The 27883-nt window shown below is 36.2% G+C and overlaps 1 protein-coding gene across 3 annotated transcripts in view; it reads left to right on the top strand.

Annotated features, from left to right (window-relative positions):
• The window catches only part of LOC150106748 (BOS complex subunit TMEM147), a 95462-nt gene that overhangs the window by 50567 nt on the left and 17012 nt on the right, over positions 1-27883 (top strand). For all 3 annotated transcript variants that reach the window (XM_090392683.1, XM_090392685.1, XM_090392684.1), the window contains exons 3-4: positions 4423-4644; positions 20427-20548. In XM_090392683.1, the coding sequence (XP_090248809.1) occupies positions 4423-4644; positions 20427-20548 (344 nt within the window). The remainder of the gene's footprint in view (positions 1-4422; positions 4645-20426; positions 20549-27883) is intronic.

The following is a 27883-nucleotide window of genomic DNA, read 5'->3' on the forward strand; positions in this document are numbered from 1 at the left end:
TCTTTATTTTTGGCTGTGTTGTTTATTCATGACTCTTATTATGCAATATTATTTAAAAGCATTCTACGTTATGGCACTGATGTGCATGAAAAAAAAAATGGCAACCAAGACATCAATGTTGAATGATATTAATATGGAGGATTTAGTGTGATGTAGCATGTGTTTAATGTATTCATTGCCAAGAATGAATGGTTTGTGGTATGAGAATGAGGATGGAGAGAATGTTTTGTGAGCGAATGTGAGTTATATCAGAAGTAGAAGAATGAAGTGACTGATATTATGGATACAAGAGGGGATTGTGGAAGTGTTTTGAAGAATGTAGTGGAAGCAGTAAATGTAGTGCACAAAATATGAATGAGAGTTTGAAGGAAGAGTGGTTGAAAGCAATAATGTGGATGACAAGATGCCAGTGCAGAAAGAAATTGCACACTTACATAGACTCCTTTACAGGACAAAACATGAGCTTGAGTAACTGGAGAAATGATTGGCATGTAGTACAGCAGAAGGGAGAATGAAAGAAAAGTGAATGGGAAAAGCATAAAAGTGCAAAAAAGAGAAAAGAGGTATTGTATGGGGATTCAATGATAAGAGCTATACTTAATGAGAAAGTGACGAAAGCATGTTTAGGTGTGTGAAGATAAAGGTTGTTAGTGAAGCTGAGTTTACAGAAGAAAGAAGTGAATGAGTTAATTGTTTTGGCAGGCACAAATGATTTGAAAGGTGAGAAATATGCGATGAGAGAGGATATGAAAGAGTTGTTAGAAGAAGCAAAAATGAAGAGTAAGAAAGATTTGAGTCTGCTGCCTTGGTATGAGAAGACAGAATTGAGAAGGAAAATTAATTGACAGTGAGATTGTCAATGAGTTAATTTGATGGATATAAGGATCTGTGTATGCTTGATGGACCCTACTTAAATGGTTTTGGTGTTAGATGCTTGGAGAAAGTCTTCTTCAGTAAGAGTTTGGAAGTACAAAACCAGGGAAACTAGAGATATTGTGGGAGGTGGGAGCAATCATGCACATGTCTAGCTATCCCAGACGAGTGTGACTGTATGGAAATAACCACTACTGGGATAGATAAGTATGAGTAGGAATGATTGTGAAGAGTTGGGTGCAGTTTTCCAAGTTTCAAATCCGAACGGGCAGGCAATGATATTATGTAAAGGTAACCGTGGACCCAAGGGGATGTTGAAATGCATGTACATGAATGTCCTAAGTATTGGAAATAAAGGAGAGGAGTTTTTGGCATTGGTCAGCTTGACTTGGCCAAAAATTGTTGGCATCAGTGAGACCTGGTTGTCAGAGAATGATGTAGATATAGGAATAGAATGTAATGGATATTGTATTTTCAGAGAAAATAGGGTAGGAGGAGGGGTATTATTAATGATAGCTGAAGAACTTCAACCAACAAAAATGGAAGTTAAAAAAGATGGTAGAACTGAGGGAAATGGTTCATTTGAGGATATGAGAAACAGGCCAGTAGGACAAAACATATTGTTGGTTGATGCTATAGACTTGGAGGTACAGAAGAAATGGACACCATGCATCAGCAGATTAGCCTAATGAGTGCAGGCTGAGCAATTATCATTGGAATCTTCAACTATGGGGGATATAGATTGGAAGAGGGAAAGGACACATGGCAAAATGGAATTTATACAATTACTAGGGATAATTATCTGAAACAGCACGTGATGGAGTGGACCAGTGATTTGAGACTGTTGGATCTGGTAATAGCATTGCAAGATCTATCCATAACTACAGTAGCAACTCTCTGATTGGGGAAAGTGACCATACTGTCTCATCCTGGGAAGTTGCATAAATTCGAGAAAGGATTTATGCAGAACTACAAAGCTGGCTATTGTGACAAAGTTAGGAGGCAACTCGGAGCACTGCCATGGCATAAGAAACTGCATGAAATGAATATCAATAATGCATGGGAAGTGGTTACAGATTATTGGAGCAAGGCATCAGGGGGATAAACAGAGTAGGGATTAAATGGATGAGTAGCAGTATAAAGCATTGTTGAAGGAATATAAGCAAGAAGGGATGATAAGAAAGGCTAAATCATATTTTAAGAGAAAATTATCTGAGCAATTTGAGAAAGCAGGCCTTTCTCTTACTTGCTATGTAGCAAGTAAGGGAAAGAATGATTATCAAAAGATAAATTTGCTCATTGCTGATGGTAGGAAAGTGACAGAAGCAGAAGAAATAGTTGAGTTACTAAGTGATCACTTTGAAGGTATATCATCCAAATGGTAACTTTGCAGTCAGATGTAAAAATTGTGGTAGAGGAATGGGTGGTGCTCAACATATTGAAAGATATCAATGTGTATACAGCAATGGGACTAGACAGTATGTTGGTCTGTGTGCTATGAGGCCGGGCAAGTGAACTGGCAGTGCCTCTGAAAAAGTTGTTTAATCTCTAAGCCTGAGCTCTGGTGAGGTACCAAGTTAGTGGCAAGTAGATAATTTAGTTCCGTTACATAAAGATGGCTCCAAGACAGAAGTAGCAAATTACAGACCAATTAGTATCTCTAGAGTGATGGTTAAAGTATTAGAAAAGTTTTCTGATACTTTTACTTAAAGATTCCTGAATTTTACTTTTAAGTAAAATTCAGGAATGGGTAGATAGGAATATGATATTCTATGGGGGGGGGGGGTCATGGCTTTGTAAATGGTAGGTTCTGCCTCAGTAATTTATTCACATTTTATATGACAGTGGAAGTGGATAAAGGAAATGGCTACATCATGATACTGCTGGACTTTGCAAAGTTATTTGACAGAATACCGCATGGAAAACTATTACATAAGTTGGAGCAAATGGGAATGGATATGAGGCTGGTGGTATGGATGGGGAAAGGGAGTGGCTAATAGACATCAGAGGGTGGTGTATTGGGCTCTGTACTAGGACCACATATTCTAATTTGTATGTTAATGATATAGCAGAACATTTGAGGTGGGATGTTCAGTTGTTTGCAGATGATGCAAATCTGGGAATGGCAATAGTTGATAAAGGTGATGTAGATATCTTACAGGGTGATTTAAATAAATTAGCAGTGTGGGCAAAGGACAAAGGTTGTCAATTTAATGTAAGGTAATGGAATGAAAAGATTACATATATCATATGATATTGATGGTATTAATTTACAGGAAATTGATGATGATGCTGGAATCTGGGGGTGATGCTGAATAGAGATTTGAAATTCAGAGGACATATTGCAAGTGTTAGCAGAATAGCTCAGAGGATTACTTGGATGTTGAACACTTTAACAATAAAGATAAGGATGTTATTATCACTTTTTTATAAGGCTATGATTCGGCTACATGTTGACTACTGTGCACATATTGGTCACCTACGTTTCTTGGGGGATTAGGAGGTGGTGGAGAGAATTCAGAGACAACTAATCAAGGAATATTCTCTGTGAGGATAGATTGAAGGTGTGTTGGTTGCAGAGTTTAGCTGACAGGCAGAGGAGAGCTAATATGATAGAAACTTATAAGTTACTGAAGGGATTCTGTAAAATTGACACAAAAGATATTTTTCAGTACATGGGAAGTAGGGGGAAAATTTGGGATCACACTTGGAAGTCGTGTAAGAGTGTGGTTAGTAAGGTTGTATGGACTAGGTTCTTTACTTGGAGAGTGGTGATTAAGTGGAATGGATTGCCAGAGGTGGTTGTGTGCACCCCAACAATGATTGATAGGTATGGTGCTAATGGATAGTGTGGGGCTCCTGCAATGAGTCTTTTAACTCCATGGAGTAACTGTATAAGTAATGATACTGTAATAATAAATGGAGGAAATTTGGCCACCTTGGTAATGGAAAGATATCTGAACCTTTCAAAAGATTTTCAAGGTAGTTGAAGTCCTCCATAATGATTACTGGACCTGCACCCATTTTTATAATTTGCTGGTAATGTCTTCTGCATCTCTTGTACCTATAGCAGCAACCAATTGTATATTTTGACCTTGCCTCTATCTTGCACCAGATTACCTCATATGAACTATCCGTATGCCTATCTCCTATTCTTTTTTGGCTGCACTTCATTTTTTTTATTTTAGTTTTTATATACAGGCCTAAGCTATTATATGTTAATAGAGATAAACATCAAAATATAACATGCAGTTCATTTAAAAGCACATACAAATAATCATATTGTTTTGAAATATGATAGCAAAGTTGATATTGCTTTGCCAAAAACAGGAACAATATCTTCTAACATATCAGACATTTGTTATATTCAAAGTAAAAATCTAACCAGTTGTGAAGCATTTTATATCTACTTATGGCATTTGCAAACAGTGCCAAAAAAAATATTTAAAAACCTTGAGAAGTTTTTTTTTTTAAATTGACAAATGCATCTTTTAAAATATCACTGATTCCGTTCCATAAGGTTTTGTTGTTTTCTCTTTTCTGTTTAAGGAATTTCTGAAATCTACTGTAGACTTAGCTGATCTGTTTGGCCTTCATTTAGTAATGACTAAGGTTGCAGGCAAAGGAGAAACAAAATTTCTTGTGGCAGGTTTGGGTTGGGCATCTGCTGAATTATTAATGACACGATTTGTACCACTGTGGGTAGGAGCACGTGGAGTTGAATTTGATTGGAAATACTTACAGATGAGTTTTGATTCTAACATTAGTTTGGTAAGTTGACATTTTGAACATTTCCTCAATGTTTAGTTGTAATAATGGTAGTATGGTGTACTCTTATTTATCCAGCTTTTGTGCAAAAATTGGTTAATTAAAAATTCCAGATGTTTGGAAGGCATACCTGTAGTTAAACACAATGATTCCATCACATAAACTCAAAGAATCAAGAGCTATTTTTAAGAATAAGAATAAAAGAATAAGATTCTTTAGCCTTATTCTAAATATTGAGAAAAATTTACTTCTTAGACCAGACATTACTTTGTCTACTAGTGAAAAATGTTTGGGCTAAGAAGTAAATTTTTCTGAAGGTGTGAATATTATGCAACCTTTATAGTCAGATCTCCTTTTTGCAACAAATTGCCCTGTATAAAACACACTATCCCAAAAATCCGCAGTTTTGCCTCTATTATTATTATTATGTAGTGATTTTTAATTAAAAGTAATTATCATGATTAAAGTTTAGAAATTACCACAATATTTTTATGATTATACTATTCTGTTACTTCTTAACTTTCTACATAGACCATGCATACATTTATATATATTTTTTTTTTTTAATGCTATGCACTATATATATATATATATATATATATATATATATATATATATATATATATATAAGGTGTGACAGTTAAATTTCCAAAATGGCCTTGTACTATCACATATGGCAACTCTTGGCAGAACCATGTGGCTGTGCATTTTTCAACATACCTGTACGCTGGTGATTAATAATCTTATGTTAGAGTTTGCACATGCATGTTTGTTGCTGAAAAATAAGGGGATGGAATTTAGAAGAGTGCATTAGCATCAGGTTTTGTGCAAAGTTAAGCAAAAGTTCAAGTGTAACCCTAGACATGTTAAAAGATTATAGTGATGATGATGCTATGAAAAATTCCAGTGTATTTGAGTGACATCAGAGGTTTAAAGAAGGACGGGAAGATTCAAGAAATGACAAAAGAATTGGGTGACCACAAACTCATCAAACTTGAAAATGTCTTAAGGATGTGGCAATTAGAATTCAATTCGACAGTTGATTACGTTTACCGTTAATGGTATAAGAATTAAATTTAGAAAGAGAAACAGTGAGGAAGATTTTGATAGATGATTTAGGAGTGAGAAAATTTGGTTTCGGGATCTCACTGGCTAACACTTGCGATCATCAATTGGAATTATACGGCTCGTATTTTCTTCATCTGGTCCCTTTTCGACTAGGTTACCTGGCTGATACGTTCCTTAGGTTCTTGCTTCTGGAAGGTAGGTAGGTATGCGAATATGATCACGATTCGTTGCCTATGATGTTCAGGAAGCACTGCTGCTGATGTTGGTCCACAGGGTTCCGCATTTCCTTCTCAGCCTATGCTGACCTTCTGCTATGCCGAGACCTATACATACGTTGGCATTCTACTTTGCCGCATAGCTGCTCTCATTCATCTCACCTTGACCTCACTGGAACTTCCTTTCTCCGGGAAGGACTGGAACAGATTCGAGCCAAAAAGCAAAAGCCTCATTTTTGTGTCGCAGAAAACTATATACTCCCTCGATGACCTTCACATGGCACCTGAATTCCTCTGCACTCCGTTCCGACGCTTCTCGTTCTCGTCCATGGGAGACCCCCCGTGCAACGTAGACCTTTGTGTTCATGATGGCCTCAGGTCATGATTTAATCTTCTTATCTTGTCTGGGATTTTAGCCTAATGTTCGCATACTAACACATACTTCATCCATTCCTAAATTGCTTCCCTTTTTTTTTTTACATAAGACATTTGACAATACAATATTCAGCAAATTTCAATTCAAGGATGTTATTATCATTTCATTTACATTCAATTTCTTTTTATTAATATACAAGTATTACATCAAGAATTTAGATACTTGTTAAATCTGAATGAAAGGTAATACATTATAAATTGTCTTTCGTTAAAGATTTAACAAGATTACTTGGAAGATGCTAGTGGCCACTAATCTTCAAGTAAGCAAATATAATTTTATATGTGCACATTCCAGGATTTAATTGTTACACCTTTGTGTGTTTGTGTATTTTATATCAACCTTACACATGAGAGGTCTCAAGACTTATACCAGAATGGTGCTGTGTGTGTGTGTGTGTGTGTGTGTGTGTGTGTGTGTGTGTGTGTGTGTGTGTGTGTGTGTGTGTGTGAGAGAGAGAGAGAGAGAGAGAGAGAGAGGGGGGGGAAGAGAGAGTGAAAGAGCCAGTTCCAATATTAGAAGAAAGGAACATGTTTTAGAGTTAGATACCTGGCATTAATGGAAAAAATCAGATTAGAGGGAACCATCAACCACACGACATGCAGGGAACAACCAGAGAGGAAGTTAGCATCCACTCATAAAGGATATAATGCTAGATTCAAGCAAATGTCTTGGAAATATCAAGAGTGACCCCATGAGTCTCTTCAGTATTCACACTGATTATAGATAGTTAAACAAACATAAAAGATTTAATATATATACATATATATATATATATGTATAAAGGTCAGTTAATCAAAATTTATCTGTAGTGAAATAGGAGCTAATTTATTTGATATTCCTGATGATAAAAAAGCTGGATAAACAAGAATATATTCTACCTGTTTTTCTTTAGAAAACTTGAATACCTTAATAGAAACAAGCAGAAATAATATGATTGTATTATTTATTTTATCTGAATCTGTTGGTAAAATTTTTTGTGTATGCAAATTAAAACCCATCCACAGAAGTTTGTATACCTTCTAACTATGGTACTATATATTATATAGTAATACAGTGATACCTCGGCTAACAAAGATAAATAGTAGGCAGCATCCAGAACGAATTAAACGATTTTCTATAGAAACCTACGGGAAATCACGTTTCGGCTAACGAATGTGATTCCGGAAACAACACTTCTTATCTTACAGCGTTCTGTCCATAACTTTTTCCAGGCAACATTAAGTGTCCTAACTGACACTTCATCCCATGCCATGGCAATGACTTGAATAGCATGAAGGATATGATAATAATCCTTCCAGAATTCTCTCAGAGTCAGACTGGTAAATGAAGTTGCATCAAAACATCTTTGGAACATGTGTTTCGTATACAAGTTTTTAAAGTTTGATATGACCTGTTGGTCCATGGGTTGCAAAATAGATGTGGTGTTTACAGGAAGAAATTTATCTTGAAAAAGTTAAATTCTGCCTCCAAATCTTTTTCCAAGCCAGGTGGATGTCCTGGAGCATTGTCCAGAAGAAGCACAGCCTTTTCAGGCAAGCTTTTTCTGTCAGGTACTTTTTCACCGTGGGCCCAAGCACCTCCACGATCCACTTTGTGAATATGCTTCTTGTTACCCATGCCTTGGTGTTTAACTTCCAATAAACATTAAGAATGGGCTTGCAAACATTCTCCTTCTTGAAAATTCTTGGTATCTCAGAGTAGTAGATCAACATTGGTTTAATTTTGAGATCACCATTTGCATTAGCACAAAATAAAAGAGTTATTCTATCTTTCATATTTTTATACCCTGGCATACACTTCTCTTCTTTTGGGCATTTGCTTCCAGAACAACCCAGTTTCGTCACAATTAAACACTTGTTCTGGCTTGTATGATGGTCCACTCCTGAAATTCTCTAACAAACTTCTCAGCCTCTTTATTTGCACTGGCTCCTTCTCCATATCTAATTACACTATGGATCCCTGACCTTCTCTTGAACTTCTCAAACCATCCTCTGCTGTACATTTTTCTTCAAATTTTCATAAATCATTCTGGCTTTGCTGCAGATCATCTCTTGAGTCATAGTGTCACCAGCCATTTGATGCTCATTTATCCAGATCATCAGAAGCTTTTCCATTTCTTCATTCAGAACTTCTTTGGGATTGAGAGGCCAAGGTCTTCACACCAGCAACTGAAGCTGCCTTAATCTCCTCCTCCTTCTTCAAAATTGTAGCTATTGATGATGATGCTATGCCATGCTTTACTGCTAAATCCACAATTCTGACTCCTCTTTCATATGCTGAAATTATTTCTTTCTTTTGCTCAATTGTGAGCAACTTTCTGCTTCCCTTGGATTTGTCGCTTACTTTTTTTGGACCCATTGTCAAGAAAATTTTTTTCTGAAAAATATAAAAGAAATATGACATATAGCATATTATTTATTTAATTAGATAAGAATAGAATTTACTAATTATAAATTAATCTCCCATAGTAAAATTTAGCCAAGTAAAGAATAAATGCTATCGCACTTACCTCTCGCATTCACAGTCACACGGAGCGTGCACCGTACTGACACTGATATGAGGCGTCTCACCTCTCGCTGTCTTGAACATAAACAACACAGTCAGATTGGTGGGTCTTCCCTATGTGATTTGATCAGCTCATTTCTTTGTCACACACAAACAGATGGAAAAGATAAGCTCCTGGAATGGCCCGACCGTTAATGTTTGCTGCTTTATGTTTACGCATGCATCCACTAAAACATTCGTTAGTCGAGTCTGAAAAACTGCGAAAAAATCTTCATTAGCAGAGTCACTCGTTAGCCAAGGTATCACTGTATAGTCAGGCTGTGATTAGATAATTCATGATGGAGAAGGCAGAGTTAGATTAGGTTAGGACTACTGTAACCTAACCCACCTCTGCTTTACATACCAAAATTTGTATTTATTTCTCAAGCTACTTGAGATAAAAATACAAATTTGAACCCACAGCCAGTGTGTTGGAGAGTGGTATGCTCTCTGCTATCCACTTAGCCAACCAGGCTGGCAAATAGTAGTATCCAAAGTAATTTTATTCTGTATTCTGTTGCTTTTCTAATATACTTTTTTTGGTGTGTGAATTCTCTGTAGTGAGTAGAACTGGTAAAACAGTTTTAGTTATTTGGGTAAATTTTTAAAGGAAAATCCTAGCATCTCTCATACTTTTAGGTGAGAGATGAATTTCATTGTGAGACCCACTTCCCCTGCTTATTGGAGGCCTGAAGTGTCTTGAAAAAAGTTCAGTTTTTGGTTTCTAGAGCAAAGTTTCCAAACTATGTAAAAAATAAATACAAAATACAATATATGTGTGTGTGTGTGTGTGTGTGTGTGTGTATAAAATTGATAAAAATGTAAAACATATATCCTTGACTCGCCCATGGTAATATAGTACATAAAATGTACTATAGGTTTACTACTAAACTTTCATGGGTGGGAGCAATATAAAAAAAAAAAAAAATGAGAATATGTGCAATTAAATAGACATAGCAGATTATGCAGATAGCATTAATTTAGGCATCTATAAAGTCAAATTAACTTAGTTTGGATAAGCATCAAGATTAACACATTATGGGGAAGATGGAATAAGAGAGAAATTATTCCCCAAACATCAGTGAGCAGTGTAAGAAGTGTCAATGGAAAAGAAGTGAAACTGGCAGAAGAATTGGTAAAGTACCATGTTGACATTGGTGTTAGGGAAACAAAGGAAACAAAAAAAGGGATTTTTATAAGTCACAACTGAAAGATATTTTCCATTGATGTTTTCCCACATCACTTGAAATTGCCTGCCATTCAGTAAGATTAATTTTATGTTCAGAATTTCTCTACAGTTACACTTTATTTTCTCTGATTGATATTGTCTAAAAGGAGTAATAATATTCAGCATTAGATGCAGACTTAATCTTCTTGAATGGCAGACATAACTGCCTGCCATTCTAGAAGATTAAGATGTAGAGTGGTGTGGGAAACTTCAAAAATGGAGAAATGGAAGAGGCTTACTTGTGTCTGTGGTTCCACAGAAAGTGCTACTAAGGGAGACATGGAAGAATTTTTTGCATCTCTAGAAAAGGCAGTCGACATAAAGAAAGAGGAAAAGTTGGTTCTTGTTGTAGATCTAAACAGCAAAGTTGGATATGAATATCAAATGTATAGAAATGTTTGAGGAAAAATTTGGGAAAAGAGCAGTGCTAATAATAATGATTATTATTATTATGTGGTATCAGCAAGTATTTGCTGGATTTCTGTTGACACAGACTAGTCATCACTAACACCATGTTCCAACATAAAAATGTGGATATATTTAGAAAGAACGTACAAGAAATAAAAAATATCTCATTGACTGTGTTGTTGCTGATAGTGATATCTTCACGTGGTTGGTTCTGAACACAATAGTATATATGGAATTTGAAATAGGAAGTGATTACTATTTGTTTTCAGTAGGATAAAAATGAAATTCATATTAAGAAGAAAGATGTGTATAAAAGTTTTAAAAAGAATCCAAGTTGAGCAGCTTTCAGATATGAATTGTAGATTCAAATATACAAATATTATTCAAGAAGAAAAGTTCGAAAAAATAAAATAAACCTGGTAGATTTATTGGGAGACTCTTGAGGAAAACATTAATTCGGCCAAAGAGGAATGTGGTGAATTTTTCTGCAGTGATAGAAAAATCAGAATTCTGTTGTGTATTCAGTAAGTTAGAGGAGTAGCCAAAAATTCATATCAAGGAAATCATTAGATACTCTAGAATAAATATCTTGGGAAAAGTTTGCTGAGAATATAGATTAATATCACAAACATGCCAAAATGTTCTGGAGGCTATTGCAAAAGTATAGAAATGTAGGAAAGAGTACTATGAAAGAAACAGAGGTGAAAATGACAAGATAGAAATGATTAAAGAGAAATGCAGACAGACAGAAGTACATATCAATACTTGATGGAGATAGAAGTCATCAGAAATATGGAAAGTCAGTTGGAATAGATGATATTCAATCAGAATGCTCACACACACACACTCTGTCGATAATTGTCTGGACACTGCTGTTATTTTAAGCTTGGAATATTCCAGGTTTATTAATAACATAAACTGGCGTACAGATAGTAGGAAGCAGTATTTCATCATAGCAGTTGAATACAGGTGGTATGGCAACATGATGTGAACTCAGTGACTTTGAGAGAGATGTCATCGTGGACTGTCACATTAGTGGCATTAGTGGAAAACACCAGGGCAGCCAACAAAAATGACTGACAGGGACAGGCAGATGTCAAAACAGGTCGCATGCAAAAACCAGCTACAATTGGCACAGACCATCCATGGTGAGCAGTAATACTGTACAAAAAGAACTCCATTTACTGGGTTTTCATGGAATAGCAGTGGCACAAGCCGAACATCACAACAATGAACAAGACGGCTGGTCTGGTGCAAAGAGCATGTGAACTGGACAATTGACCAGTGGAATAGTACTCTGGAGTGATGAATCAAGGTTCACCCATTTCCAATCTGATGGCAGAGGATTGGTGTGGAGGCAGCCTGGTGAACACTTGTTACCACAGTGTATTGTACCCACAGTAAAGTTTAGTGGTGGAAGAGTAATGGTGTAGGGTGCATTTATCTGGTTTGGAGTGGGACCACTGGTCATTGTCCATGGTTCCATGAATGCAGCCCAGCACCTTGATATTCTGGATAATCAGGTGCTGCCTACACTGTTTTAGGAATTGTTATGGAACAGGCCTGTGTTACTATCAAGATGACAATACACCATGCCACAAAGCTGCATCTGTTGGTATGAAAAGATGGGTGTTAAAGGACTGACCCGGCCTGTTCAGAGTCGTGACCTCAACTCCCATCAAACACCTGTGGGACAAATTTGAGTGGCAATTGAAGTCCAGAGCAGCACATCCTCAATCTGTTGCTGAACTCAGTGCTGCTTTGATGGAAGAATGGAGACAAATTTCACCTGATGTCTGCCGAACATTTATGGAAAGCCTCTCTCAAACGGAGCAAGAGGTGATCAAACCAAAGGTGGACATATCCGATATTATGGTTCGCCTGCTAGTATCAATTGTAAATTGCTAAAAAGTGTCTGGACAATTATTGGTAGATTGGTAGAATTATATATACAGTAATACCCCGAATTACGCGAATCCAGAGTTATGCGGTTTCTTTTATGTACGTATTCCTGTCACGCCTCACCACTAGTCGTATCTTTCCACGCCGGCCGCATTCGCCAGTGTCACACATGCTGTGAACAAGCACTGATGTGTTTCGTGCGGTCTCCATTCATACACGATTTTTATAGTCTACAAAATCACATAAAAAATACTAATGTCGTCCAAAAGAAGCAAGTCCGATTCTTCTACAGCTAGCAAGAAAAGAAAAACATTGACTTAGAAACAAAACTCAACATTATTAAGGATTTTGAAGGCTGAATGAAAATTTGTGAGCTATCAAAGAAGTTTGATCTACAAGAATCCACAGTAAGAACAATCATGAAAGATAAAGAAAGACTTCTCGCTGCTGTGAAAAATGCCTAATCATTGAATTCAAGCATAATTCGTAAACGTCATGGGATTATTGGTGAGATGGAAATTATGCTTAAATTATGGTGTGATAATCAAGTGAGAGTAAAAAATTGCCCAGTTGATCAAACGACGATATGTAGCCAAGCCAAGCTGATTTTTGAGAGGCTAAAAGTAGAAGCTGGAGAAGCAGCCAAAGAAGAAAATTTCGTGGCCAGTAATTGTTGGGTCAACCGATTTAAAAATTGCTGTAACTGGCACAGCATCGCGGAGAGTGGAGAGGCAGCAAGCGCTGATAAAGAGGCTTCGTCTTCTTTTCCTGAGACACTTAAGGCTATCATCGAGGAAGGTAGCTATAGCAGTCAAACCATATTTCATATAGACGAAACCGGCTTGTTCTGGAAAAAGATGCCTAAGAGAACTTTCATCGCACGTGAAGAAAAAACATTTCCTGGCTTTGAGACTTCCGAAGACCGGCTGACAGTAATGCTTGGTGGAAATGCAGCTGGTGATTGCAAGTTAAAACCTCTCTTAATTTATCACTCTGAAAATCCAAGAGCTCTGAAAAAAAAATCTAAAGCCGGCTTGCCAGTGATTTGGAAGTCAAATTCTAAAGCTTGGGTGACAGCTTCTATTTTTGAAGACTGGTTTGGTCACCACTTCATACCTGAGTTGACATTATTGCCAGTTTAAAAAAATTCCGTTTAAAGTTATGCTCATTATTGATAATGCACCTGGTCACCCTCCTGAAACTTTAATTGATTTTGATCCACGTGTAAAAGTTGTTTTCTTGCCTCCAAACACAACCAGCTTACTTAAACCGATGGACCAAGGAGTTATCAAAACATTCAAAGCGTACTACACATGGCGTTCGTTTGCAAGTCTGAATGAAGCTATGAGGCAAAATGAGCAACTGTCTGTTAAAGAGTTTTGGAAACAGTTTAATGTTTTAGATACTGTAAGGATTATTGGAGATTCTTGAGGTGAAATTTCCTAAAAAACCTTGAATGGTGTCTGGAAAAAACTTTGTCCATCCTTTTTTAAATGCGAAACGGAAATGTTGTGAGAAACTGATCAAGTTGCTGAGGCAATAGAAGCAGTTGTCAACCTTTCCAGGCAATTAGATTTAGAAGTCGACAGTGAAGATGTCGGCGAGCTGTTAGACTCGCATAACAAGGAGCTTACAATCGACTAGCTCATAGAGATGCGTAAGCAAAGCGCTACTGAAAAGACCGAAACCTCAGATCCAGTTTTACCAGAAAAGCACATAACAATTGCAAAATTAACAGAAGGTCTCAGCTTAATTAAGAAAGGTTTACAGATTTTGGAGGACAGATTTTAACGAGGAACGAATTGTAGCCACAAGGCAAGGAATAAAAAAATCACTGGCTTGCTAAGAAGAAATTTTGCGTGACAAGAAAAAGACATTATGCCATCAGACGAATCTATTAGATTTTATGAAACCATCAACATCGAAATAACTTTCTTTTTTTTATGTATGAAAAACTACAATTATGATTACTGTATATTTCTTAAAAAATATAGGTGTTTTTGTAAACCTTTGGTCCCAATTGTATGTTTGTATATATAAATTACATGCAAAATTATACCCTGAGTTACGCGAATTCGACTTATGTGCTTTTCGTTGGTCCCACCTACCGCGTAACTTCGGGGTATCACTGTATATATGGAGGTATAAAAAGTTTTACGGTGATTGCACTACATAATTCAGAAGGCATGGCTAGAAAGTCAAATGCTAGATGATTACATTTGAGTTCTCATAGCACCCATCTGTTAAAACTCTGACTGTTTCTGGTAAGATCTGTGCAACTATACTTCAGAGGAGACTAAGAAAAATTGTGGAAGAGGAACTTGGAGAACAAGCTGGCTCAGGTAAATTAGCAGGTATCAGGAATCTGGTGTAGATACTTGGAAATTGATTATCTTCTGTTGCTGATTAATGGAGAAAACACACATTTAGAGATAATAATTACTAATGAAATTTATTTAGCTAAGAAATTACTCCGCCACTATTTTGCCTTGATGAGGTGTATGATGCTACGAAAGATCTAAAAGACAATTTTCCCCCATGTAGTCTTATCTGTCAGGAATTAGTTTTGTCTCATATGCTGTGATTGTGCAGGAGTAATGGTGTCCAGTTTGTGGATGTGCAGAGTGAGTTTGTTGGAAGGAAAGATTTATATAAAGTGGATGGCTTGCATTTCAGTTGATTTGGTGTCAGGAGCTTGAAAAAGTGTTGTTCAGTAGAAGTTTGGAAGTGCATAGTCAGGGAAACTAGAATGTTTATGGGGGGATTCAGGTGAGCGGGGGGTTCCAGATAACCTAGAGGTTAGTAAATGAGAAAGTGATCACGTTATGCTAATTGTATAACTTCCCAGGTTCTTAACTTTAGTGGGATAAGAAACACAAGGCGTGTAAAGGAGGTTGTAGAATGAAGGGAGTATTGCAGTTTATGTACACTAATGCCAGAAGTATTTGAAATAAGAGTGACAAGTTTTGGCTCAACTTTCTTAGCCAAAAGTTATTGGCATTAGTGAGACTTAGTTGGCCGAGAATGATATAGTCATGGGAATAGAATGCAAAGAATATGTTCAGAGAATACAGAAGGAGTTGGGTGTGTGTGTGGGGGGGGTCTGTTAATAGGAATTTATGCAGGTGATTATGACAAGTTGGGAATCAGCTTTCAACAGTACCATGGCATAAAAATTTGTCAGGGTAGATGCTGTTGGTGCATGGGAAGTGGTCAAGGGGCGTTTGAAGAAAGAAAGAAAATCAAAATGTATACCCAGAGTCAGAAAGATAAATCAGGAGTTAGATGAATGAATAGCTTCATCAAATAAGAGTTGCTAACAAAGAAAAAGTTGTGTGGGAGAGTATAAAAAAAAAAAAAAAAAAATGGCTGAGTGGTTAGTGCCTGCTCTCCAACCAACAGGCTCTGGGTTTGAATCCCACCATGGGTATGGATGTTTGTGAATGTCTTTAAGTGGGAGATGAATGTCATTGCCCCGTGTGAGACCATTTCCCCACTTGTTGGAGGCATCTTAAAATGGCTTGAAAAAGTTCCATGTTTAGTCTCTAGAGTAGTTTCCAAACTACATTAAAAAAATTAAAAATACAAAAAAATTTATATAATTGATAAAAATAGAAAAAATGTATATCCCTAGCCCACCCATGGTACAAAAAATACTATAGATTTGTGAATAACCTCTTGTGGGTGGAAGCAACATAAAAGTTCCTGAGTGAGCATTTTGCAAGGGTGTACCATGTAGGTGGTTATGTTGCAATGGTAGATATGACATTGATTGATGGAAGAGTAGTGGTTGAAGAAAGAAATGCTTAAAATATTGCAGAACCTCAATGCTAGCACAGCTATAGGATTAGATAGCATATCATCTTGTCTATTACAAGAATGTGCAAGAGCATTATCAGCTCCTTTGATCTTCTTCTTCTTCTACGCGTTATTCCCACTTCCTATGCAGGGTCCGCGTGTTACTTTAGATGCGACTTCTTTTTAGTACTACTCCCAACCGACCCGTCGCCTGGTCTGCCGCTGGGGGGGGGATATATTTTTGACTGTAGAGGCGTATGTTCACAGGGCCGGTTTGCCTGTTTGCGGGATGAAAAACGCCAGATAAACTGGCGGAAAAAACCCTACTGACCGCGCCCAAGACCGGCTAACTTGGCTATGCCTGAGGAAGATCCTCATTATCAGCTCCTTTGATCAAGCTGTTTAATTTAGGCCTCAGTACCGGACAAAAGAGGGCAAAATAGTTTCTCTGCATAAAGGATGTGGAGAGGATCCAGAGGTGAGTGATAAAGATTGTTGCAGGTCTGTGGAATGCTCCGTGTGAGAATAGATTGACAGTCTGTGGGCCTCAAAAACTAGCTGATAGCAAAAAAGGAGGAGACATAATAAAAGCATATGAGTTATAAAAGGGAGTTTTGTGTGGAAATTGTGCAAGAGCATTGTTAGCAAGAGTTTTAGGACTAGCTCTTTTGCTTGGAGGTGGTGAACAGGTGGAATGGGTTGTTGTAAATACTTCATCAGTGAATGAGTTTAAGGAAATATATATTAGGTATTGTGTGAATAAATGGATGTCCTGCAATGAGTTCTGATTCCATGAGATACCTGTATCATAATATATTTTGGTCATCTAAGGAACTTCTAACTGCATCAGCCCACCATTTTCCTCTTATATGGAATTTCTTTTTTGCTTCTTGGCATTAAACGGCTATTTTTGTTTAATGTAATGAATACGGCACATATAAATAATTAAACACTACTTTAATCAATCCTATATTTCATCTGTCACTGAGAGACATCATCAGGAAAACTATTAAAATTGCCAAAACACATACAAAAATGCACAAAACAGTAAGTGGAAAAAATTAGACTGAAAGCCTCAAGTACTATGAGGGGCAACCTCTGTCGGTGCTATTGGGTGGAAGACTTAAGAATTAAGGTTTCTGAAGTCTTGGGAAGTTTATCATATTTATTAAGATTAGGTTGGCTTTTTAAATCTGCTGCTGATTCTTTTCAGGAAATAATGCTGGATCTAATATCCACTAGATTTTTATAATTTCAAGTTTATGTTTGTTGTGGTGAAGTATAGTAGTTTCTTTCATTTGATTCTGTGCAAAGTATCCAAAGCACTGTCAGCAAGCTATACCTGACTGACCATACTTATGGCAGCAGAAGTATTTCTAATGTTCTTCTAGTTGGATGTTAGCAGATATCCTAGTTTGACCATAATATGAGTTTCAAGAACAAGGAGCTTGGTAAACACCCAGAACAGAGAGAGAGGAAGCAGAGGATCCTTTGGAGAGCAGATGAGATTTAAATGCAGTGCAGAGATTGTACTTTTTTAGACTCTGGCCATTTTTTCTTTGGTGCCCCTAGATATAAAGAACAATGATAGCATTACTATACCTAGCATGTTGAGATGGATGAGAGATGGAACAATTGATTTGTTAATTCTTTTTGGCATTGTAAAATGCCAAAGAGAGTTCTTTATTCACCACAAGGAGTGGAATAAAGGAGGGTTCATTTGTAAGTTCAGCCTGGGTAGAACAGATTGGAGGATCTAATGACAAGGGTTTTATTACACCATATTGTTGAGAGGAAGGGATGATGGGAAAGTTGTATATGTATCAACTTGTATGGGTAGATTTTCAGTAAACTGAGAAAGAGAGGGGGGGTGCTATTGGGAAGATGTGATTAGAGTATCTAGAAAAGGCAGGCTATTATTGTTTTCTTTTCTATAATGAACTGGATTCTGGAATGTTGAGAGGGACGAGGAAGGAGTCTAATGTGTCTGGGCCATGTTGCCAAATAAAGAACATGTCATCAGTATATCTTAGCCAGATAGATAATTTGAAAATAGCAGTATCAAGATCATGTTTTTGAAAATGCTCCATATAATAATTTTCTAAGGGGGAGAGCTCATAACTATGCCCTCAATTTGTTTATAATTGGTCTGCCAAGTGAAGTAGCCAGAATGAATGATAAAATTAAAAAGATCAATGATATCTGTGGGGGGGGGGTAATTAAAGTGCCAGAAAGAGAGAGTGGTAAACAGAGAGGTGACATCAAGCTTACTGTGATATCATTATTATTTAAAACTAAATTTTGGATTAAAAATTTAAAATGAATGGAATTTTTTATGTAAGATGAATGACCAATAAGTGGAGTAAAGAATTTAACTGGTTGGCTAAAGAGTGGAGTCAGGTAGTATCTACTGTATTATGGAACAGAGAGAGTTATTGGGTTTATGAGTTTTTGGCAATCTGCATATCGAGGGGGATAAACAGTTTGAATTTTTTTTTTTTTTTTAACTATTTCAGGAAGCGTAGATCAAGGTGTGACATTTTCGGAAGCCTTTTTAATGTTTTCTTTTGGGAATTGGTGGGATCATAATCCCACCAATGCAGTCTCTGAGTAACACATTCATTTTTCGATTATATTCATTAGCATTGATGACCACATTAGTGTTACCCTTATCAACTGTAGTAATTATGCTACTCTCCTTGCGTAATTTATGGAAAGTGAGGAGTTGGTTGTTAGAGAGTTTTTTTGGTGGTGAAGCTTGAGAAAGGCTGTTTGCTATGTCAAGCCTGATATTGTTGGGAATGGTAGAAGATAATTTGCAGATGTCAAGTTCTATATGCAGCATTAAGTCTTAGCATGGAACACTTGATGTGACACTACTGAAAAGTTGTGGCTGAAGCTGAGACCCTAATGACTGTTTCATCAAACTTTTTAGATTAATGGTTTATTGCCGTTAATGATAAAGTTAGCTAACTGTTATTCACAGATATCTGGTTGTGACTCTGATCAGGGCAAGAGTGATAATCAGCATCTGATTATCCATACCAGATAGAATGAATGATGAAAGTGTTATGATAGGTAATGTGTGAAAAACGGCATAGGCCTCATATAATGAGTGTGTGGACTTCATGAAAATGGTTGTATAATAATATATTGGTGATTATATATGAATTAAAATATCTTGTCAAATACCTCTTAAAAACAAGCAATTTTAATTACATTTTAATTTTTTTTCATGACACATTTCAATCAATTTGTCAGTATCCAGAATTACCACGAGAAAATCTACTGCCATCCATGAGCCCAAACAGTGTAGTCCCAAATGTCTCCCCCTCCCATGGGCACAGCAAGGTAAGTGAATATGACTGAAGAAAATCCACACATTGAATGATTAATAAGATTACACATGTTTGAGTTTTTGCCATCTCTCATACACAAACCAGTCTCAATTGAAATCTTCTTTGTGATGGAAGTTTTATTAGGATTGACTTAGCTCTACCTCAGAAATACCAATAAAACTTCCTCCCATTACGTCAGTTGAGATCATTTTGTGAAGCAAGTAATGCATGACAAAAAGCATATCGACTATGCTGATATCTTATTAAATATGTATGGATTTTCTTCAGGTATATTCACATTCACTTGTCTTGCTGTGCCCATGGGAGGGGTGGGGAGAGAGAGACATTTCGAACTGCATTGTTTGGGCTCATGGATGGCAGTAGATTTTCTCATGGCAACTGTTTTTTTTTTTTTTATCTCTGTCATTCTGTTTTTGCAAAACTGGTAAATCATTACATGAACACATGGACTGATTTATTATTAATGATTCCTTCTAGTGTTAATGAACGCAACACCTTGAATCATTGTCCCAACGTTATAATATGATGGTCATATATGTAATATTTATATGTGGTGATTTATGTTGTATGCTATTTTTATCAGTTTAAAGCCTTACATACTATTTAGATTGATACAGTTTTAATATATTCCTGTTATTAGTTATAATGATTAATATTTATGTATCATTTTTGCACTGATTTACTTTCTTCTAATGAAGTAATGCAACTCATCAGTTATTTAAAAATCTGAAGTGTTTTTGTTATCATTTCAGAAGGTCCACAGTGTTGCATTTTCAAATATGTGATGGAATGTGTAACATAATTTGCTTTTTTGTATTAATTTTTAGGTTCACCATATATCAACAGCTACTTTGGTGTGGTTATGGAGCCGTCATGATTTAAGGAAAACAAGTTTGCCACTTGTCTTATTGCTGCTCATAGCTGGTTGTTATAGACCTTTGCTTTTAGAGTATGTAATTTATAATATGAATACTTGTGTAAAATTTCCAAATTTAGTATATTTTGTAATAGGTATTATTGTCCCTAGATAACTTACAAGTGCAGGACAGTTTCCTTTTTACATAAAACTGGAATTTATTAGTCAATAATGTTACATTAATTACTGTTTATGCTGACTTGTTTTTCCAACCAATATCTGCTTGCTTCTCCCTCTGCCGAGTAGATGGACAGGTGTGGCGAATGACCAGTGAACATCTCTTACCAGAGATGTATAATCCCAATTACAGGAAAACCTCGCTTAATGCAAATTCAATATGTGTGATAATCATATGTGAACTTAAATTGTACATATTTGGTCTAATGTATTAAAATTAAAAATTTTATTGCTAAAGGCCATAAGATATAATGATAAAATATACAAAGAGCCAACAAGTTTCACTAGCCACTGTCTAGCATTTTCAAGACTGTACTGGTGTGAAAACAAATGCATCAAGTTATATGTAAAACATGCACTTTAGTAACTGCTAGGCCGTTACATTTGATAATTCGTGTTTGATGGTGTGCATGCGTTCAAATGCTTCGGTCAGAATCCAGTACATGACCACGTGTTGTGTAGTTTTTTGCATATTGTAGTTCTGTTAAACTGAGAGAAATGATGAGATTTTTCCATATGTCTTTAAGAATAGTACCTTGATTTCTATTTAAATTATTGCCTGTGCGTAGCACCACAGCTGCTTCTTTGAAAGTTCTGTCTGTAGTCATTCTCGATGTAAAGCATAGAACTGTTTTTCCAATCTATAACGTGATTTGATGTTGAGAAAAGATGAGCTAAACCAGATGTGATGATTCTATTGTGATTGACATTCCCCACTTGTTCCTTCTGTCTTATTTCAAAACTTCTAGAAGTCTGACCAATGTAAGAAAGGCCACACATGCATGGAATTTCATATACTCCAGGAAATTTGAAGAAAGGTACCTCATCTTTGGGTGATCTTAAGATTTGTCTGATTGGTAGTTGGTTTAAAAACCACTCTGATGTTATGAGCTTTTAACATTCTCTCCAATTTTGTGAAAACTGAATTAATATATGGAATGACAGCTGTGGACACATATTGGGACACCGTAACACGTTTTTGGAAGTTGTCTTTAAATAGCAATTTGTTTAAAATGTTAGAAGGGTATCCATTCAGAGATAGAGTGTTAGCTATTAGTGGCAGTTCTCTCTGTACATCAGCAGATGTACAGAGAGAACTGATACTAATCTGGTGCTACAAGCAATAATTTAAATAGAAATCAAGATACTATTCTTAAAGACATATGGAAAAGTCTCATCATTTCTCTCAGTTTAACAGAACTACAATATGCAAAAAACTACACAACACGTGGTCATGTACCGGATTCTGACTGAAGCATTTGAACGCATACATGCCATCAAACACGAATTATCAAATGTAACGGCCTAGCAGTTACTAAAGTGTATGTTTTACATGTAACTTGATGCATTTGTTTTCACGCCAGTACAGCCTTGGAAATGCTAGACAGTGACTAGTGAAACTTGTTGGCTCTTTGTATATTTTATCATTATATCTTATGGTCTTTTAGCAATAAAAGTTCTTAATGTGAGATAATCAGTTAGCGTGATTAATCAGTTAATGCGATTTTTTTACGTTATGCAAAATTTTTGGTTCTCAGTCTGCAGCGAGCGGCGACACTTCTCAATGTAGCAGTCAAAGAACAGCTAAGCAAGAATGATCTCCTTAAACTAGAAGAAAAGGAGTGCAAACAAGAAGAGAATGTTATGACTAAAAAGCTAATTACAAAAGAACTTGAGCTACTTTTCCATCACATTGAGCATGCTAAGGAAATTTTGTTTGATGCTGATCCTGATATGGAACAAAGTTTCAAAGTCTGCCAAAATCTTGGTAAAGCGATTGCCAATCACAAATTGTGTGACAAGATGAAAAAGTCGAGCACTATTCAAACATTTAAAATTTTTTTTTTTGTAAAAAAGTAGCTCAATCAAGTCATTAAATAAAAATATAAGCAATTGGTTTTTATTAACTTTGATGATTTTATCCTCTAATATAGCTTATAATTTTTTTTTCAAATTTGCACTAATTGATGGGTCAATTATAATTATTCCTATTATTTATTGTATTCACTTAATGCGATTTTGCTTACCGCGCATTAATTGGTCGTGTTAAGCGAGGTTTTCCTGTATTAAATTTGAAGGTGGTGGTGTGATGAGATGGTCCTTTTTTTCCTGATTTGTACTTGGGCCTCTGTTTGTGTTCCCACGAACATTGAACTCTGAGAAGTATCTGAACATTCTGGACAATGCAGTTCTTCTTACTTTGTGGCATTTCTACGGAATTGACCATTGTCTCTTTCAGCAAGACGATGCACCATGTCATAAGGCTGCTGCTGTAACTGTGTGGTTGTCTGTCATCCTGAGTACTTAATGATAAAGTGATACACCCTTTTTTACTTTCAACTTTAAACTTTCAACTTTTTTACTTGTATGTGGAAAATACGACCTCTGCATTGATTTAATGCCTCTACATGAAAGTAAACTAGTCATGAAGTTACTTCACACTTAGGTATAGGATTTAAACAAGAATAATATAATTTCTTTTCAAGTATAATATACAGTCTTCCAATATATGGAATAGATAGATATGTAGTCTTTGTATTGAATGTTAGTGGTCTGGCACAGCAGAGTTTCTGTGAATAGCAGTTTGTGAATGTCTTCTTTGGATTACCAAAAATGAACTGGTGGAGTAGCACTTGGGATTCTACTATTTATTATCATCTTCTATGATAATAAATGCTCTCTTCTCAAGATTGTGAATGATGCCAAGCTTTTGAAAAGATAGTGAAAGGATATAACATGAAGAGTGCATCCTGTATGAGTAGTATTTCAATAGATATCTATGGAAATACTGCCTTCTTGCTTGTTTGATGATTAAAGTGTCTAGAAAAGAATGAGAAATAATTTCTCATTATTTTCTAATACTAAGATGAATTTTATATTTTGATGAATAGAAACATCCTTCATTCCTCTTCTTCTTATTATTATGAATGCTCTTTTATTATATATGTATGCAGTAGGGGTGCAGAGTCCAACTCTATCTCTCTCTGTGGTGTATCCTGAGGTGTTGGGAATCCTAGCCATTATGGGACCTGGACCCCAATAACGCTAACAGAGCTCTGGTGAACAGAACCCTAGTCAGGAGAAGTGTATATTCGACTACAGCAAAGATGCCACCCTGCAACAACAGAAAGGCCCTCTTCCCCCAAATCCTGCATGGCCCACACTCACCTTTCTACGGTGGCAGTAAGGCATTGAGTGGGGCAAAGGGTGCTAAGAATCTCACAGATGAAGGCAGGCCACCTATTACAGCATTAAAAATGGCAATCAGTACCCCCAATACTCGAACTTTGGCAAGAGACCACAGAATAGATTTATTAACCAAAGACCTTACCAATATGAACTTAGATATCCTCCTAGTGAATGAAACAAAAAGATTAAAAGAACTGACAGCAAGATGGTACAGTGGCTCACAGATAATCCTGGGGCATCCTCAAACAAGGTGGAATGGACTTTATTGTTAAATCTAAGCTCACCAAGTCGATCCTTTCTTGTAACATCACATCTGAAAGAATAGGTGTGCTCCTAATTGGAATATGAATATAGAAAACAGTATAATAATTTTTTTTTTTTCCATATCCAAACACAAGTGATACAGTAGTAGACAATGGTACAGCATTATTTACAACAAATTAGGATACGTTACAAATGAGAACAGCTTTGGTAGGTGAATTATACAGGGAATAATAAGTAAAATATGAAGGGGAAAAAAACTATACATAAGTTATATACAATAAATATGGTCAGATGTTCCTCCAGTATCTTGCACAATCAACTGCTCTTTCTGTGCAGGATATAAGGTCCTCTTTTGTGCAAAGTGATTGAAGAAGGGGACAAGAAAGAAGGTGTTCCATGGACTGGGTTGTCCCACACTCGCAATTATCTGGTCCAATGAGGTAGCCCCATTTGATGAGGAACAACAAAATTAATATTCTGCTACACTCCAACATCCGTAGCTGATAATCAAGAAATAGAAAATTTTTACATGAATTTTGAACAGGCAATAAATTACATGTCAACATACACATTCGCTGATGGAGCCTTTAATGCCAAAATAGGATGTGGAAAACAAAATGAAAAGTTCATAGGTCCAAATAGCCTGGGGGGGGGGGGGAGATTAGCCAAATTCACAACAGCTCTTTATTATGAACACTTTTTTCAACAAACGCCCAGGAAGAAGGTGGACTTGGCAATCACTGAATGGAGATGTAAAAACGCGATTGTAGCTTAAATATTCCAAAGCACATTACATCGATTTTTTACTTAGGTCAAGTTCCATGAGAATGTTGTAAAAATAACTTGTTTGTCTCTGTATATTTTGTACTAAATATTTTTGTAAACAACCCTTTGGAAGCTAACTATATATACTCCTTTAATTAGAATATTTTAGAGTGTTAAAAACAAAGGTAATGTTTTGCCACCCAAACTGTATGTAATAGATCTACATGGTGGCATAAGAAAGGTTGTTTATTAAATTTTGTGAATGTGAAAGGCTTACAAGCTCTGCACGTAAACACCTCCGAAGTCAGTCAGAAAGGTTCAGACAACTTTTCGATTAGCCTGGCCAGCAACTTACAATCAAAAAAAGGCACAGAAGAGAACAAAGAGCAGACCGAAATTGAAACTTAAGATGAAAGAATTATGCCGATTTCTTCGGGGGTTCAGGTCTCAGAGGTGCGAGATCTCAGAGAAGGCATAATAAAAAGGGACAGAGCCAAATATAGAAGGCTTCCCGGATCCAGAAGTCGCTAGAAAGAGGAGGCTGTCCAGTTCCAGACGTCGCCAGAGATGCAGAGAGCTTCCAGCAGTTGCAGAGACAGAGCTTCTAGGCTGCAGACAGGGCTTCGAATTGCCGAAAGGAGAAGTTTCAATTGTCGAAGAAAAGTTTCCAGGCCAGAAAGAGGGCTTCCAGACATTGCCGAAGAAGGAAAGGCTCTTCCAGTCATCGCCGGAGAGAGGGAACAGATTCAGGAGTCCATAAAAGAGTCAATTGGTGGCAATTATAGTTTTTTAGAGGTGGGAGTTCAAGCTACTTGAGACGGCAATCATCCAGGCATTTTCGGCGAGCCAAAGCAGAGGAGAAAAGGCGATGTAAATTACCTGAAGCAACTTCACTCGAAAAATTTTCTTTTTCGCCGTGGGAGAACAACCTTTTGCCAGTTGTAGTTCACAGCCCACTATTTTCCCGATGAGATATATTACTGAAGCCAGACATTCCTGAGGAAGCTCGAGATATGAGAATAAAGAAATGCCATGAGACTGTAGTGAAAGACTTTTGACTGAATGTGCGATGCAGTCTTTTGTAAGTTCAAATCTTTTGTATATTCCCTCTCATAGTAGGTTGTAGATGTACTTTTAAGAGATTGTTCAATAGTAGTAAGAATTGTCATTAAGAGAATCGATTGGCATATTGGAAGTTGATATTGGAAGATAACTGAACAGAGAGCTAGCTAACCTCTTTGCAAGTAAACTAGAAGTTTAATAAGTTGAATTTGTAAGCGGAGAGTAAATAAGATTGCGAGTTAAAGAAGTTAATTTAATGTTGAAGTAAAAAGGTTCTAATTTGTGGTAAAGAATTTTTATAGGTGGATAGAGAAAGCAATCTCCCTATTGTTTAAATTCATGTATATTTCATAATAATGTAAATAAAATGTGTTTTGTTTTTTTTGTTAAAGGAGTGCTGCCTGATTGTTTATTTTTACAACGGCACTGTTTCTAAATAAATCGGACTTGTGAGCAGGAAACTAAATGAGATAGCCGAAACGTAAAGTTAAGTAAAAGAATAGACCACGACTGTTTGTGTAAAGTTTTATTGAAGGAATTTGTGTTAGAGAGAGAAATCTGCCAGCCATATTATTGAGTTTTATGCTAATTAAATGATATTAGTGGCACAGTCTAAACTAAATAAATTTTCTAGTATCTCAGGCATAAGACTCGTAGTGCGAAGGGTAGATAAACATAGTACGTAATAATATAAGCAAGAAAGATTCAGAGAGAGCAAGTGCGCACAGCTATATAAGAATAACGGCATATAAAGATATAGATAATATATAAGGTATAGAGAAAAAATAAAGACACTTAAAATAAAGAGAAATTAACAGCATATGATTACAGAGACATAAAAAATGAAATTGACTACATTTTAATAGACTGTAAAAGAACTGGTACAAAATGTTGGTACAATAGGCAAAACATATTTCAACATAGACACAGACTCTCAGAGCCATTATAAGAATAGAAAAAAAGAACATGTCAGGGCAAAATCAAACCAGAAAAGACAGCCCAAGCAAATAAATTACTACAAGTTCAGAAAGTATATAGAAGAGACTGAATTGGCTATTAATAATTGCTATATAAATGAATGCAGTCATCAGTGCCTTACTGGAAATAAATGTGGATCTTGCTTACATTCACATGATAAAAGAAATTAACAAAAATCAGACCACACAAATAACCCTATTTGATCAACTTATAAATATAGATATAAAAAGAGTGGTCAACCAAGGCGATGTAATCTCTCCAAATCTATTTACCAGCACTTTAGAATATCATCATCAAATTCCTGCCATGTACCCTCAAGGGTGTACAGGATATGATGGTACTACATGAAAAATTTACATCATTACTAACTTCAACTTCTTATCTACAATTTTCCTCCAAATCAGTCTGTTACTTGTCAAGACTCCAACATTATCAGATCTTATATTTCTATTTTCTAAGGCACTTTTTACCATATCAGTCCACCTATATCTTGGTCTTCCTCTGGGTCGTTTTCCTGCCAACCTGGCAGAGAACACTTGTTTTGCTAATCTTTCTTCGCCCATTCTGTTTAAGTGACCATACCATCTGAGATTAGCTCTGCTAATGTATTCCTGAATGCTGACAATGTCAAGTTCTTTCCTAATATTCTTGTTTTTTAATATATATTCTGAATATAGAATTCTGAACTTTAGAACATATATTCTGAAAATAATAGACCTAAACGGAGCAATAAGTATGAATGGTGAAATGGAAAAAAGCCACATTACTAGGATCCGCCCCGTGCGGCACTTTTTTGGTGTTTAAGAAATCTTGCCTTACTGTCTATAAAACAGCAACTGAGTGATAGAATAGACTTTGACAATGTCATTGATTTTGTGAACAGCAAAGCAAAAAAAATAACATTCTAGAATGTTGGAATTAAGTTTTGCTTCA

This window comes from Typopeltis vanoorti, chromosome 5, assembly GCF_054136105.1.
Source record: "Typopeltis vanoorti isolate ZY-2024b chromosome 5, IOZ_Tvanoo_1.0, whole genome shotgun sequence".
Classification (NCBI taxonomy): domain Eukaryota; kingdom Metazoa; phylum Arthropoda; class Arachnida; order Uropygi; family Thelyphonidae; genus Typopeltis; species Typopeltis vanoorti.